This window comes from Grosmannia clavigera (genome assembly GCF_000143105.1).
Source record: "Grosmannia clavigera kw1407 unplaced genomic scaffold GCSC_144, whole genome shotgun sequence".
Taxonomy (NCBI): Eukaryota; Fungi; Ascomycota; class Sordariomycetes; order Ophiostomatales; family Ophiostomataceae; genus Leptographium; species Leptographium clavigerum.
In genome coordinates this window covers 1,775,626-1,790,140 of record NW_014040797.1, presented here as the reverse complement: position 1 = coordinate 1,790,140, position 14,515 = coordinate 1,775,626, and the positions used below count along the sequence as shown (strand labels likewise).

General features: G+C 55.1%; 3 protein-coding genes across 3 annotated transcripts; 2 read left to right on the top strand and 1 right to left on the bottom strand.

Annotated features, from left to right (window-relative positions):
• Nucleotides 1–1,324: 1,324 nt before the first annotated feature.
• On the top strand, nucleotides 1,325–2,829 carry CMQ_2726 (uncharacterized protein; the record flags this gene model as incomplete). Its single annotated transcript, XM_014316804.1, has 2 exons — nucleotides 1,325–1,465; nucleotides 1,534–2,829. The coding sequence occupies 2 exons, from the start codon at nucleotides 1,325–1,327 to the stop codon at nucleotides 2,827–2,829; spliced, it is 1,437 nt and encodes a 478-aa protein (XP_014172279.1).
• A 1,770-nt stretch (nucleotides 2,830–4,599) lies between these two features.
• Nucleotides 4,600–5,646, top strand: CMQ_2780 (2og-Fe oxygenase family protein; the record flags this gene model as incomplete). Its single annotated transcript, XM_014316858.1, has 1 exon — nucleotides 4,600–5,646. The coding sequence occupies one exon, from the start codon at nucleotides 4,600–4,602 to the stop codon at nucleotides 5,644–5,646; it is 1,047 nt and encodes a 348-aa protein (XP_014172333.1).
• A 4,922-nt stretch (nucleotides 5,647–10,568) lies between these two features.
• CMQ_2878 (homeobox transcription factor) lies at nucleotides 10,569–12,305 on the bottom strand (the record flags this gene model as incomplete). The annotated part of the gene is made up of 2 exons (XM_014316956.1): nucleotides 10,569–10,939; nucleotides 11,018–12,305. The coding sequence occupies 2 exons, from the start codon at nucleotides 12,303–12,305 to the stop codon at nucleotides 10,569–10,571; spliced, it is 1,659 nt and encodes a 552-aa protein (XP_014172431.1).
• Between the last annotated feature and the right edge of the window lie 2,210 nt (nucleotides 12,306–14,515).

The following is a 14,515-nucleotide window of genomic DNA, read 5'->3' as shown; positions in this document are numbered from 1 at the left end:
CCCCATATCTCCACATTGCATGCTTCCTCATCGCCGGCGCCTGGCGCCTACGTCCTCGTAGGTGGTATCAGCTCAGAGTCGCATCGGCAGATTGTCGCCCAGCAAGCAGGTTTTGCGCGTCGCCAGAAAACACACATATACATCATGGACCCGACAACGACACTTTTCACCTTTATGTTGTGAGTTTTTCCTCTTCTTGTTTCGTACCATCTTCTTCTTTTGTTCCCTCATCAGCTTCGATTTCGTCTACTCGTTTCCTTGGCTCTTGTCTCTCGCTTTCCTGCTCTGGCCGCAGTCATTCGCTCTTGCCTTTCTCAACCCTCTCTTACAATATCGCATTCCTTGACTTTTCGAATTCCTCTCTTTCTCTCTTTTTGATTTCTCATCAACTCGTCCTTTATTATTTCCATCTCAACAGCTCAATTGCTGCATTCCTCGGTTTCGCTCCTTTTTTCGCGGTGCTGGCGCCGTCCCGAGCTTACCCCCCTATAATAGATGTGAGTACGGAGTATTATGGGGTATTTTTTAGTTTTATTTTTGGCACGTTTTCCGTCCTATCTTTGGATCCGACTCCTTTCCCCTTCTCCTGCCCGCCCCCTGCTCTTACTCCGTATGGTTTCCATTTTGCCGCGCACATATCCCCGATTTCTATCATGGGGCAACCTTGTCAGGCAATGGCTAGTTTGGAAAGATAGAGACAAACAACATCATCTCATCTCCCATCTCGGAGCTGACCTACGGCAAGGCTGTACTATAATGTGCAGCAACAGAAATCCCCTGCAACCTGTCCGGACACTCCGTCAGCCTTAAACCCACAATCTCACTGAACCCCTGTCCGCATTATCACCCCTGGCTGCGCCCCTCTGATAGGCCGGTTTTCGTCATTTCGGGTTATTTGCACATCTTTGGGATCATCTGCATGCAGCACTTTGGAAGGGACGCTTGTCTTTCCTTCTGGCTGCCCAAGACGGCCTAGTTGTCTCGCCTACAACCAGTCTTGGCAGACCAGCTCAAAGCTGAGCCCAGATACCGCGCTGCCACTGGCAGCGTCGTAATTTTCCTGTTGTTTCTCTTTCATTGCCGGTTCCCAAGCCTTGCCGTTCGTCATTTCCCGGGCCAGAGCCAAAAGGCACAACAACATGGGGCTCTGCCACAAAAGAAACATTCCAGACTGCTGTGCCGCGTCCATCATTGACTTATATATCCACAACACGCGTTTGATCGTCTACTTACTGTCTTTCTTTCTCCTCACAGAAACACTCGGCCCTCTGTCAGGACTGTGCGCCTCCTCGGTTCCTGGGATAATTTTACCATGTCTTATACGATGGAGCGTGACAGCCGGAGAGACCGTGGCCAGTGGCGTGGTTGCCACACCTTCAAGGATATCATCTGCGAGGGTGACGACCCTAGTCGACGTGTCCCCCGCTCGGGTGGCCTTAAGATGGGCAACACCTACTACTACTATGTAAGCTCTGTCCCATCCCCATCATTTTCTTGTTGTGTACCATCAGATCTTAACACATTCATATTCAGTACGAGCTTGACGGTTCGACAGAGACTGACGATCCGACCATGCCGTCCACCACCGCCTGCCCCTACCTTCCTGGACAACGTGTCAACAAGCTCTGGGTGCCTCTCGAGCAGTCTGGCCGCGAGCGCTGTGCGTCTGCTGGCTCAGTTCACAGCAGTGACTACCAGACCTTGAACCCCGACGACCGTTTTACTACGCCACAGCAGCGACCTGTTACGCCCGTCGTCCGCCTAACGGCAGCTGAGCCCGAGACGGCCATTCTTCCACCACCGCCACGGGCGTCATCGCCATCGCCCAAATTGTTGCCACCGTGCAGTGCACCCAACAGCACGTCTGCAGCAGCTGCTTCTACTTGGTCGCCACGCCGCCTGTTTCGGAGGCCCAGCCCTGCGCGGAACGTGACGGGAGGAGACAGCAGCCATGACGGGGCTCTCTCAACGACATCGCGAGCCCCTCGCCTTATTTCCTGGGCATCATCGTCATCTCTATCTTCCCTGCGCCGCTCTGCCGCCCCTCCGTCTGTGCACTCGGTCCGTTCTACAAGCTCGTCGCAAGGGGGCAGCCGCTCACGAGATATCTCGCCAGAATCTCTGCGCCGCTTCTTAGTTGAAGATGCGCCGCCCAAAGATGGCATTACAAACTCGACCGCCGCCTCTGCTACTGCTGCTGATGCTGACGACGAAGCAAACGACGACGAACACAACTTTGCTACGTCGGCTGTATCAGAGACGGCTCCCTTCACAATTTTGTCGCCTCCTCCCCCTCCGCGGCCTTCGACACCGGTGCCATTCTCGCTAATCGGAGACCGCAGTATCAGCAACGAGACTGCAACACTTCCCATGGTCCCGACGCGAGCTGCACCTTCCATTCCGCCGACGGCAGACAGAGATGCTTGCCTGCAGCTTGGCAGCTCCTGGCTGTCGCTGTCACCAGCGATGCAAGCCACATCACCGCCCTTGCCGGCGCTCTCGTTCCGGTCCCACGGCCCACACGGCAGTGTTTCATCAGCGTCCTGCTCCATCTCTCAGTCGGAGACGGAAGATGATGAGGATGTTGACATTGACCACGAAGCCTTTCTGCTCCCTCCTCGCCATGTCTACGGCCAGCATAGCAGCAGGCTTCTAGCAACCGCTAGCAGCAGCGGCAGCAGCAAGGCGGCCCAGGAGCACCACAGCCATATCGTCGTCGCGGATTCTTCGTTCCCTGACACAAACAGCACATCTACGCTGGTCCCCGGTGGCAGACTGTTCGACTTGACAGAAGAGCTAGGCTGGATGGCATCAGCTATCCAGGGGTAATCGACCCTCTCTTTTTTTTTTTACGAGACATAATAAAATCAGAATAAAAAGGGAGCAACGGGGTTTTCGAGAAGCTGGCTGTTCGGCCTAGTTCCATTACGAGTGGCAATCTGTCTTTTACGCTGTTTTCCTTTTGTCGTATGTTTGGGCGGGTATACTTCTAGAGGTCTGGGGGGGGGTATGGTTTATATTTACTCATTAGACGGGGAGGGTAACACTGGGTAATGGTTCCGGTACGGGGTATTCGTCGGGTCAGACGACGTACCCACGGTACAAAATTGATGGGGTGGGCATCAAAAAGAACAAAGTCAGCTCAATGTATTAGATTGTTGAACGCGTGCCTGATTTTGCCACATTCTTGGTGATACCGAACTGCTAATGTAAAACATAAGGTAGCGCGATATAGCGGTCCCATTACAAAATTGGAACGCAGAGGTGAGACAAACACATACCTAGAAGTCGCAAGTCAAAATTGTCTCGGTGAGCTACTAGGTGGAAGCCGATCGCCGTTGGGTGAGTCAACATAGATTTTTGTGTATTGGGGCTATGTAGGCGAAGAGCAGTTCTATATAGCAGATACAGAAGAAAGTACGGAGAACTCCGTACAATTGTCTCACGTTGAAAGAGCTCTGGACGCCATCCTTTGCACGTCGACACAGAAGACAGCATCTCTCGTACACAAGGCTGTGCATATACATATACATACTTTGTCTTGCAAGCTCGGCAAGCTTAGATGCGATGACGTTTTCCCCACATTATCCTGTTGACAAAGTTGCTTGTCCACTCTGGACTTTTCAGCGACGATGAGCAATTTAGCAGAGTTGAGATTAGTCCTCGTATACAGGATAAAAATAAAAATAAAAATAAAAATAAAAACGTGCGTGGTATTATCCCTGCTTGAGGGCTTTCGGTTTTATCAATTCATTGTCTGTTCAGTACTGCTGAGTCGCCTGATAGTCTTCCTGACGACCTCAATAATACAAGTCCCGATGACGCTGAATTGCCTAAACCCTCATCTGCAATTCTGTCTTCTGAATTCTTCCTTGACAGTGCCAATTTCTCATGGCATAGCCTCAGTACCGTTGCAGCACGAATGACAAGGTGTTGGCATATTATTGCCCGAACCAAGATTTCGCGAGTATCGTATTGGCAAAGCCTTGTGTACTCCGTAGGCACTGTCGGTTTCAGGGTACGTTGGCATGCCGATCGATGCAACATCAATTCTTCTCGAATGATGGTGGGCCCTTCTATAAGCACAGGCCCTGGAACATATCGATATACGTCGTAGGCCTTTGGAATCGACATCATGAGACCCCCAAGTTTCTGGAAGGAGTGAAATAGGCTGATAAAAGTGGCGTGTATTCGCGAACAGAAATAGGCGATATCAATAATATGTGCTTTTCAAGAATTGCAGGAACGGCCGGCGTGTATTGTGGATCTAGCCCGGTCGTCGTTGCCGTAAAATTGGCTGATGGGCTGGTACCTCAGGAAGGTCCGACGGGCAAGAGCGGTCTGCAAAAGCCGGAATCCCTTCAAAATCCATTTTCACAACTCTTGATCTCAGGCTTCCCAACACTCAGGAGCGCGACATTGCAAGACTGAGCGCTGGCGGTGCCTGTCTTTTCGAGTCCACTGGTGACGCGTCGGTGTACAACCAAGTGGAAATTACGAGACGGGGCTCGCATATCCGTCCTCTGCTTTGCTACTTCACCTCAGCCATCCATCCATCCTACTCGACAGGTATTATCCTTCTCGGCTTCCCGCACGTCCATGATGTTCGGCTATGCGATTGTGGCTGTTTTAGCGGTCTGCCTCTTCTGGCTGGACCCAATCCTGAATGCCGTCGCACCATCCCTCGTCCCGAAGGCCCCGGTAATGTATCGGACACCCCGGCCACCAGTGAAGGAGTCGCTGCTGGCCTTAGAGGATGGCGACGTGGGCAGCGGGAGTTCTTCCTGCCCGCCCGATGCCTACACAGTGCACCTCTTCAACAAGGCCCCATTGGTCATGTACATTGAGAACTTTCTCTCTCTCTCCGAACGACAGCATCTCATAGAGATCAGGTCAGTCTTTGGATCGCCAAGGGAACGACAAGAAGTCAACCGCTTCCCTTCTCTTCGTCATCCTGAAGATACATTGGAAGCTGACAGAGCTGCCAGCAATGCTCTCTACGAGCCGGCGACCGTCACCAGCGACGGGGGCGGGTCCGTCCAGCGCGACACTATCGTGCGTGACTCGGAAGTGGCTATTGTGCCCCGTACTGACGTGGTGCGGTGTATCGAGGCGCGAGCTCGCAGCTTGCAGGGCTGGCGCGAAGACCTCTGGATCGAGCGGTTGCGCGTGCAGCGGTACGTGGCGCCGTCAGGCCACTACGGATTCCACTTTGACTGGAGCCGACCTGGAACGGCCACGGGTGGTTGGGGCCGGGTGTCGAGCATCATGGTGTATGTGGACGACGGTGAGCTCAACAGCCCCAACGAGCCGAGACAGCCGTTGGTGGGCGGCGGGACCTACTTTCCGCGAGTGCCACGGCGCAGCGCCGATTTTCGGTGGTGTCCGTTCATCAACTGCGAGGGCGATGCAGAGGTCGAGGTGGAGGACGAGGGCGAAGACGGACAGGATGGTTACCGGCCGCCCCAGAACAACACGACAACCGGTGTCGTTTTCAAGCCCGTCCCCGGGAATGCCGTGCTCTGGGAAAACTTTCGGTCGGACGGCACCGGCCGGCCCTTCGAAGAGACATGGCACGCCGGGCTGCGTGTGCTTGAAGGCGTCAAGGTTGGCTTGAATATCTGGAGCTGGGGACGGATGGACTGAGAGAAGGAGGGAAAGCCGCGCAAAAGCGTTCGGAGGTGTAGATCCTGCCTGCATTCGGGAGCCAGCAGCAGGAAGGAGGCCCGATATGATGCATGTCGGATGCGGCACGCAATACACGAGTACGAGCATCCGCGGAGTGCAGCTTTGCACGGCCACCGGAAGGGTCCTGTTCCCGTCACATCGGGTGCCAATAGCGTGGAATGACATTTGGCGCATCACGGACCCTGATGCAGTAAGCGAGCGAAAGGAGTTGGGCATTCTACACAGCAGCAACTACTTTGTCGACATGACCAGACACCCAAATACCAGTGAATTCGGGTTCGCTACCACCCTTTACAACCTGCAGGCACGATCTCGCGCTGTCGAGGCGGGAGAGCAGGGTGTGTATATGTGTATGTGCGTCTGTGTGAATGGGTGGGCGACCAAACAGGTGTGTGGGTGTCCACTCTGAGGGGGATGTGACGAGACGTGATGAGGCTGTTTGCAAGACCAGCTGTTTGCGGAGAACAACCATCTGGATCGGGAACCGGATTGGTGATACAGGGCCCACACTGAAGTTTGGCCTGCAGACTCTCACGCAGGCAGCAGCATTACTAATAATACAACACGGTCTGGCTGGTCGAGGTGAGGGAGATTCATCGGAGGCGGACACGGACATTGCACAAATGAGCCTGCATGCGCATATGCACCTGGGGCAAATGGCATCCTTGATCGGGCATTCCGACTATCCATGTCTTGCCAGGCCTGTTGGAGCCGGGGGCCGGGGGCTGGGAGTTGGGAGTTGGGAGTGGGCGAGGGGAGAGAAGGCAGGATTCTGGATCAGAGGCTGACCGATGCAAGATCGGCGGTCTGTCGTGTGTTGTTCGACGCGAGAGGCCACGGCGAACTGTCGTCGTACTTCGCTGCACCGGCCAGCAGCTGTCGTCTCGTCGCCTACGGAGTGCGGATATTCGGATATCCATGCCGACTTCTCGCCGCTTGTTTCGCTCTTCAGCGATACTACTGGTCCTCGCTGGAGTGCAGGGGGCGTTGTCTCATTCTTTGTTTTTGTTTCCCTCCCCCCATTCGCATCCGACCGGTTGCGGTTCCGATCTCTGTCGAAATACGACCTTAGATGGTCACCGATCCTTGATGGCTTCGGCCTTGCGCCAGTGTGGCCCCTCCATGCATGCAAGCTCAGTGGTCTGCCCAACAATGCAATGCATCTCTCCTGTCACTATCGTACCGAGAATTAAGGGTGCTTGGTGGGTGGTGAGAGACGGGGAGATGGTGGGAGATGGTGGGGAGCGAAGACGCCGCAGTGGGCGAAACCGGGTTGTCGGTTTTTCTTTTTCCTGGGCTTGACCGCTCCCTCAGCCCATCGGCCAGTTCGTCACCAGCCGTTGTACAAAAGGCCGACCAGGGAGGGGTATCAGGATCAGCCGACACGGGAGACATCACTGGATCCAGCGGCTGCAGCCGTGACAAACAGGTCGGCCCTTCAGAGCAGCGACTACTTGCTGCATGCGCTGCCTGCTGCTGCACACGGAGCCGATGTCCACAGCCGACGCCTCTTTCCCATAGGACCACATCACCAAATGCCTCTAGCTGTGCATAGACGCCGCTTGTTGTCGCATTCCGGACTGCATGCTGTTTCGTGGCGTCCTCGCCTCGACCTTGCTGCGTTTCTTCGTACCTTTTCTTTCCTTTCCCCTTATGTCAACCACCCTTGCTGTTTCTCTCGCCCCTGCGCTCTTTGTACAGAGATGTACGGAGTATTGCTCTGTATCTGCACCTTTGACAAGGATTTGTCTGCTTTAGCGAGGCTGTGCACGTGCAACTTTAACCTTCAAATTCATGATTGTCTCCCCCACTGCATCCGTCCTATGAAGTACACAGTACGGAGCAATCAAGCAAAACAATACAGCGTACACAGCTGCTAAGAGCCGGTGTAGCATTTCTGGCAGCATGTATTCGCATGTATCTTCTCCAAGAGGGACCGGACAGACACGACGCGTCTCAGGACCAGACATGCCAAGGAACAGAAGGAGAGAAGAGGCCAAAGTGACAGGGAGAGGGCTACTTGCCCGTTATACTGTCTTCTGCTGCATTGCGGGTACGTGTCTCGCCTCCGTTTGGCCTCAGCTGCTACTGTTCTATTTTTCTTCTTCCGTGTCTCGCAAGTGGGAGGGATATGCCTCCTCCATTCTCGCACGCACGCACGCTTACTCACAAGGCACATCCCTCTCATCTCACATCTGGCTCACCCCGGCTTTGTTCTGGGAAGGAGAAAAAGAAAGACAGCCTAGCACTGTCTCAGGAAGCACAATGGAAAAGATACACGACGGGTTCCAGTGCCAGCATGGAGAATGGGATGATTCACGGACCATAAGAGCAGGTCCGCGGAGCTGTCCATCGACCGCTGAGCTGTCCACTTGTCTCCGGAATCTTCACTCCCAACGTCATCGGATTCTCGAGTGACAGTGCCGGCATGCAGCAGAACTAATGGAACAACGTAGGATCGTCCGCGGCCTCCTCCTCTCGGATCAACTCCCCGCGAGAACCCGTCTCCATACAAATGTCTTGGCCACCGTGTTGTTCTCCAGAGCTGCAGACCCATCATAGATGATGAACTGCTCCCCCCATCCGCCCGTCATCATGCAGGATGTGTTGGCCTACATAGTACATAGTATCTATCATCTCACGCCCGCTCCACACCAGCTGCAGCTCACACACGCCCCCTCCTTCTCATGGGGACCGTGCAGGCCGCTCAGACTAAATACAGTCTCCCTTGCTTTGCAGTCACCGCCATTTATCGCATATCGCGCAAACAAACAAAGCCGTGGCTTGAATGTCTGCAAGCTGCAGGCTGCAGGCTGCAGGCTGCATGTTACAAAGCTCTTCCCAAACTGAGTGGGGGGTTTGGCAGGCAAAGCGACGGGCTGGTGAGTCTCCCATGTTTTCGTTTATTCTGTTCTTAGCATCGAGAAAGGCCGATGCAGCCGCAATTCACCCTGACCGCCTCTCCCTCTGGCCGAGACAAGTGCTGCACATGAAAATGACATGCAGTGTTTGAGAATGGGACCACGTCTGCTACTCAACAGATCCTTCAGTAGCTTACAGCTAAATATGACGCGGCGTCGATCCACTCTGAGACTTTCCACACACAAAGCTCCCTCGCCTGCTGCAATGACAGCAAATGTGGACAAGTCGGATCGTGGACCGTTACTTTTGGAGCTTGCTGGCGACGTCTGCTGACAGCTGGGTGCAGACATCACGGGACGGACCAGAGTAGGGCCGTTTCCTTTGAGCTCGCCCCCTCTGACCAGCTCCTCTGTATGTCTGCTGTGTGATTTACCGAGGACGACTGGCCGTGGCACAAAGGAGAGACACGCCCTAACCTGGAGAAGAGAGAAGACGGACAAGGACGAATGAGGCAGGAGACCCCTCTGAAAAACGGTCAGGAGCTGTTGCCAGGTGCAATGTTGGACAAGAACACAGAGACACCGCCTCGTTTCCGTCAGAAATTCTTGCGCACGTCCTTCGGCTTCGGAATCTTTCGTATGTGGCTTATCTGTTACAGAAGCTTGGACGTCTTGGCCCTTTCCTTCCTCCCGCGGGAACGAGGCCGTCGTACTTGACGTAGCTGTAGAACTCGAGCGTATTCGAGAAGCGATAGGGAGAGGCCGACACGGTGACAAGGCCACACAAACATGGAAATCTGCTCACACGCGTGCCACCTTCGTCCTGCCTTCTGCTTTCCACCGCTTCTATTTCGCTATTCGTCTTCTTTTTTCTGAACACAATGACATGCATATGTCCTCCCGAGCGGTCACCTTGCCATAGGCCTCTGTGTGTCCAGGCAGGCATTGTGGGCTGCTCACTGGACGGCATGATTCAGCACAAGGTTCTGTCAGCCGGCTTTTACGCCTCGGGCACTGCTGCTCTTTTGTTTTGTTCTGAAATGAAAACCCGGTAGGGGCACAGGACGTGCAATATGCCCCTTATTTCTTGTCTCGACAAGGGTGCAGTTGGTGAGAAGAGGGTAGACGAGGGCAAGACCACATCAGAAGGCAAGATGGAGGAGGTGTGGACCTGTGAACTACGGCGAGAAGGCAGGAGGGAAGAACGGAGATGAGGCCAGTGCTAAACAGCAGAAGAAAACAGGCATTCCTTTTCAGGACGGTCTGTCTTTTTTGCAGTCACGAACACAGGCCAGCTTCCATGCAGAGAATGGACTGGGACCAACAACCATGCATGCGGAGGACGGCCAGATGACTCGAGAGATACAACATAGGTTCCTGGCTGACAAGACTGGAACACTAGACGGCGTTGATTAAACATAAGACGGCCCGAACGAGGAAGAAGAAAGCACCAGAACATACTTTGCGGCCGCGGACATGATCAACATACGATGGCGCGTAGATTAAACAGAGTGTAAGATAGATAATATGTATAAGGGATGAAGCGCTGTCTTTGAACTTCCCTGCACCCCCCCTCGATATTGTCTCTTCTTTTCCCTTCTCCCTTGACCGCCCATCCATTTCTACCCGTCAAATCATTTAGCTTATAGTCTCGTTATTCGTGTAGGACAGGGTGCATGTCCGAAATACAACACAATCCTCAGCTGTGTGCACAGAACGCCGTGAAAGTAAAGCAGGATTAGTGATGGAAAACCAGTCAAACAAACCCGTTTCCATGTCTCTAAAACCCTCACTAGTAGTGGTAACCCATATCCCCAAACCCCGGTTTCCTCCTTGGCCCCGATCCCCCGATGCTTGTGACCGTTCCAATTTTGGAGCTTTGTTGTGCGTGATCGCAACGTTTCATTCAGTCATACTGTGGCTCATTTCTTTTTTTTTCCTTTTTCTTTTTCCCCTCTTTTTTCCTTCTTTTCTCCTTTTTCCTTTGATTTCGCTCTCCTCACCCCCTCTGCTCTCCTCTCAGACGCTGCCCCGTTTTATGTGGCTGCGGTGCCGTGACAGGTCGTCGTAGTCGTCTTCGCTCATGGGGCTGTCATGCTTGCTGACCTGGTGCTCGGCTGCTACAGCTCCGTAGAGGGCCGATGTCCGTGGGGCCAGCGAGCGCTCTGGTGACAACAGCATATGTTCTGTCGAGGGCAGCACCTTGCTGCCGCCGTGATGCAGACTGCTGCCACCGGAATAGCTCCGTGGGCTAATCTCAGTCACACCGCCGCTTCGGCTGCCACTGCTTCCACGGCTGGACAGCATCGCGTCCGATTCGACACGGGCATTGTTGATCATGGCCGGAAGCTGACGACGCCGAGCATTGATAAACCAATTTGATATTTGGTCTAGGGGACAGTCAGTAGTTGTAAGGTAACCGAGAAAAAGCCCCCCCCCCTCCAAAAAAAAAAAAAGACCAAACATACTCATCTGGAGTCCCGTCTGCCGCATCAACTCCTGCTTCTCGTCCTCGGACGGATACGGGTGGTTCAGGTGGGCAACGAACCACGCCCGCAACTTATCGGTCGTCTCCTTGGGCAGGTTGCCGCGTCTCTTGCGCTGCTTCGTGTCGCCGGCACCGTTGATGGTTGCACCACCACTGACACCACTGGTCAAGCCTCCATTTCCGCTGCTGGTCCACTCGCCCACGGGGACGTACTCATGATGGTAGCCCGTCGGCGAAGTTGCATTATGATGGCCGCCATACCGCATGCTGTTGCCGCTACTGTTGACGGTGTTGCCGGTGTTGCCGCCGCTGCTGGACGAGGGAAACGCTGCTCGGTCGAAACCACGGATGGATCCGAGAGAGAGAGACTGCATCCGCGACGGATGGTGCTGGTAGCTCGGGGGACCGTAGGGGATGCCATGGCCGCCGCTGCTAGATGGACCAGTTGGGCTCTGGCCGTGCTGCTGGTATCGGTAGCCGTCATTGCTGGCCGTGGGAGCCGAAGCGTAGCTGTCGCCGGGATAAGACGTGCGCAACTGGGAGATCGGGGCTGGATCCCGGTCGAAACGAAGCTGTGGAAGGCCAGGAAGACCGCGTATGCTGGAGGAGCCGTTGCTGCTACTGCTGCTGCTGCTGCTGCCGCCACCAGGTGCCGTCTCCAGGAGACGATCTGACGTCCTCTCCGGCTCGCGATGACCATACGACAAATAGCGGGAGTCACTGCCGCGCCACCCATCGACCGTGTTGCCGGTCGTGGCCGAAGAAGCAGACGAGATCGGAGGCGAAGCTGAGGCCGAGGTAGCTGAGCGGAGAGGCCCCAGGGTGGGCGAAGCGCCTGCTGGCGCTGCTCGCTGTAGAGGACCCGGGCGTTCCAGATGGGGAGGCACTGCGCACAGGCGAGGCACCTGGCTGAACCTCTCGGACCGGTCGTCGTGGACCGAGACGCGTTGTCGCTTGTAGGAGCTAGAGGGCGAGTGGACATACTCGGACGTGTTGGCGTTGGGAGACGGCATAGACGGCAGGGACGGCGGCCCTGACGGAGCCAATGTTGGTCTTGCCACGGAGACGGACGGCTGGTTGTCGGCGACGCGCAGCTGCAGCTCAGGGATGGCCTGGCGGATGGACGGCAGGGCGATCTGCTCCAGGTCGACCCGCGAGCGCGAGAGGGTGAAATCAGAAGCGGCTGCCCGCGTATCCGAGTCCCACGGCAGTCCCCGGCGAAAGGAGGTGTGCGGGAGAGCCGGTGCCGACATGGCGAGGAGAGACATCTTGGGAAGTTCAGTGTTTGGGCGGTGGTCTTGAAATCGGCGCTTTTCAGTATCCGGGAGGCTACGTTCCATAACCAGGAACAATAGCTGTCTGGAGCAGGAGTGCTGTGGTGGTGCAGAAGAGTAGGAACAATGTCCAGCACCGTTGGGTCGTCGTCGTAACTCGCGAAAAAAGAGAAGAATAGCAATATAACGGAGAAGAGAAAAGAGAGGCAGGTGTGGGACGGGGATGGCAGATGACAGTCTTTTGTATAACGGGCTAGTAAGTACGTGTGTTCGGGGGCGGACGGGGATGTACAAATGAGCGCCCAAAAAGGAAATGGGAGAGAATCAATACTGCTCTTGGAAGATGGGCAAAAGTGGACAGGGGGGGGACGATCTGGACTCCGGCAGCTGTTGTTCGTCTGGGGGAAGGTAACGGGATATACGTGAAACTAGCAGAAAGACAGATTGGTTGGGAGGGGGGGTGTATATGGAAGGGCAAAGGCGGATTGAAGGACGAAGGGACCAAGCTGTTCTCACCCTCCTGAAGAGAAGAGCCAGGTACCATAGGCAACGGAAGTGCAAGAGGTCGAAAAAGAAAAGAAGAGATCTTTGAGAGGGGGGGGCAGAACGACAAAATCGTAGAAGTACTCTGTAGTAACTGTAGCAGCCAGAAGAGGATAGTGGCTGCTCTGCGGATCGCCCTGATAGTCATGGCCCAAGCTAGGCTACAACCAGGTCATAGAAGGCCCTGATCCAAGTCAGACGTGCGGGAGAGGGACCGACGTCTTACCCCCGTTGACCTATCGCACCCGTATGTACCTACCTGAGCGCTAGCAAGGTATCTTATTTTCTTCGTATGGCGTTGGCCTAGTGGTGTCGTGCTTCCAGTGGAGAGTGGAGAAGGGGGGGGTGTATTTTACTGAGGAATTGCGTAGATCCCGGTCAGGGAGGAGACCAAAAGAGAGAGACACGAGACGCTTCACTTTAGCCTCCAGCCTTCTTCGGAGGCTTGTTGAGAGGTAACAGGCGAGAGAAGGGATGGGAAGGGTAGAGAAGACTGGGGGGTCAGAAGGGGGACGACAGCGGACCCATGCCAGCGAGTCTTGGGGAGTACGGGAATGTGGTGTGTGTCCATCCATACGTGCGTGTTTCGTGCATAGGCCGCCGGAAGAAGCCCCAGCAGGCGTCAGGGATATGCGCCCCAGTGCATCTGGGCGCCAGAAGGGGAAGACTCATACGATTATAGAGGAGGGGAGATGGGGGGACAGAGAGGAGTGAAAGAGGAGTGTGAGGAGAACAAAACACGATAGAACAAGATAGTATGTGGAAAGGCCAGAGGAGACGAGACAGACGAGACGAGACAGACGAGACGAGACAAGCCAGATTGAAAAGTCACGTAAAGCTGCTGACTAATGGGTCGGTGAACAACAGAGAGTCAGCAGCCATACGACGTTGACGGAGGCCCCAGTTCTTGCGCCGTCGGACTGAAGACCCACCATCATGTCGACGAACCATGGGGATGGCGGCCAGCCCGACGCGGCCAGCCATGGCCCATCAGAGCGGCCGCCACCAACAGCCTGACCGGCCGGTGATGATCTGGAGATTGAAGAGGCCCGAAGAAGCAGGCCGACCAGGTAGAACAGAGACGGCCAGCCGAGGATACAGCAGCAGCAGCAGCAGCAGCAGCAGTCAGGATCAGGAGGTCAGCAAAAGGAGGTCAGCAAAGAGCAGCCAGAGAACAGACAGAAGAAACCGCCAAAAGGAAGCAGAAGACTGAGCCGAACCAACAAGCCAAGCCATACCAACAAGCCAGCCATAGCAGGCCAGCCATACCAGCAGGCCAGCCGACCAGCAGAAGCAGACCAGCAGACCAGCAGACCAGCAAATCAGCGAACCAGCAGGCCGCAAACTAGACAGAACCCACAAGGCCAGCGAAAATCCCACTGTCTCGCCCGCTGGTCTGCAGAAGGGCTGGTCTCACTGACGAAGACAACAATGCTGGCAGCAAGACAACCAGGCCAGTCAGGGCAAGGCAGGGGAACCCTGCAGGCCACGCTGGAATCGACAGCAAATGGACGGACGGCCAGCTGCCGTATGGGTCTGCATCTTACATACTTGCATAGTACTCGTATACCACTCTGCTAAGCACAGCAACGAGCACCACATGTTTCCGTGCATGCAGCTCCCCCTGGCGCAGTCGTGGTGGGCTCTCCGGGACGTTTTGC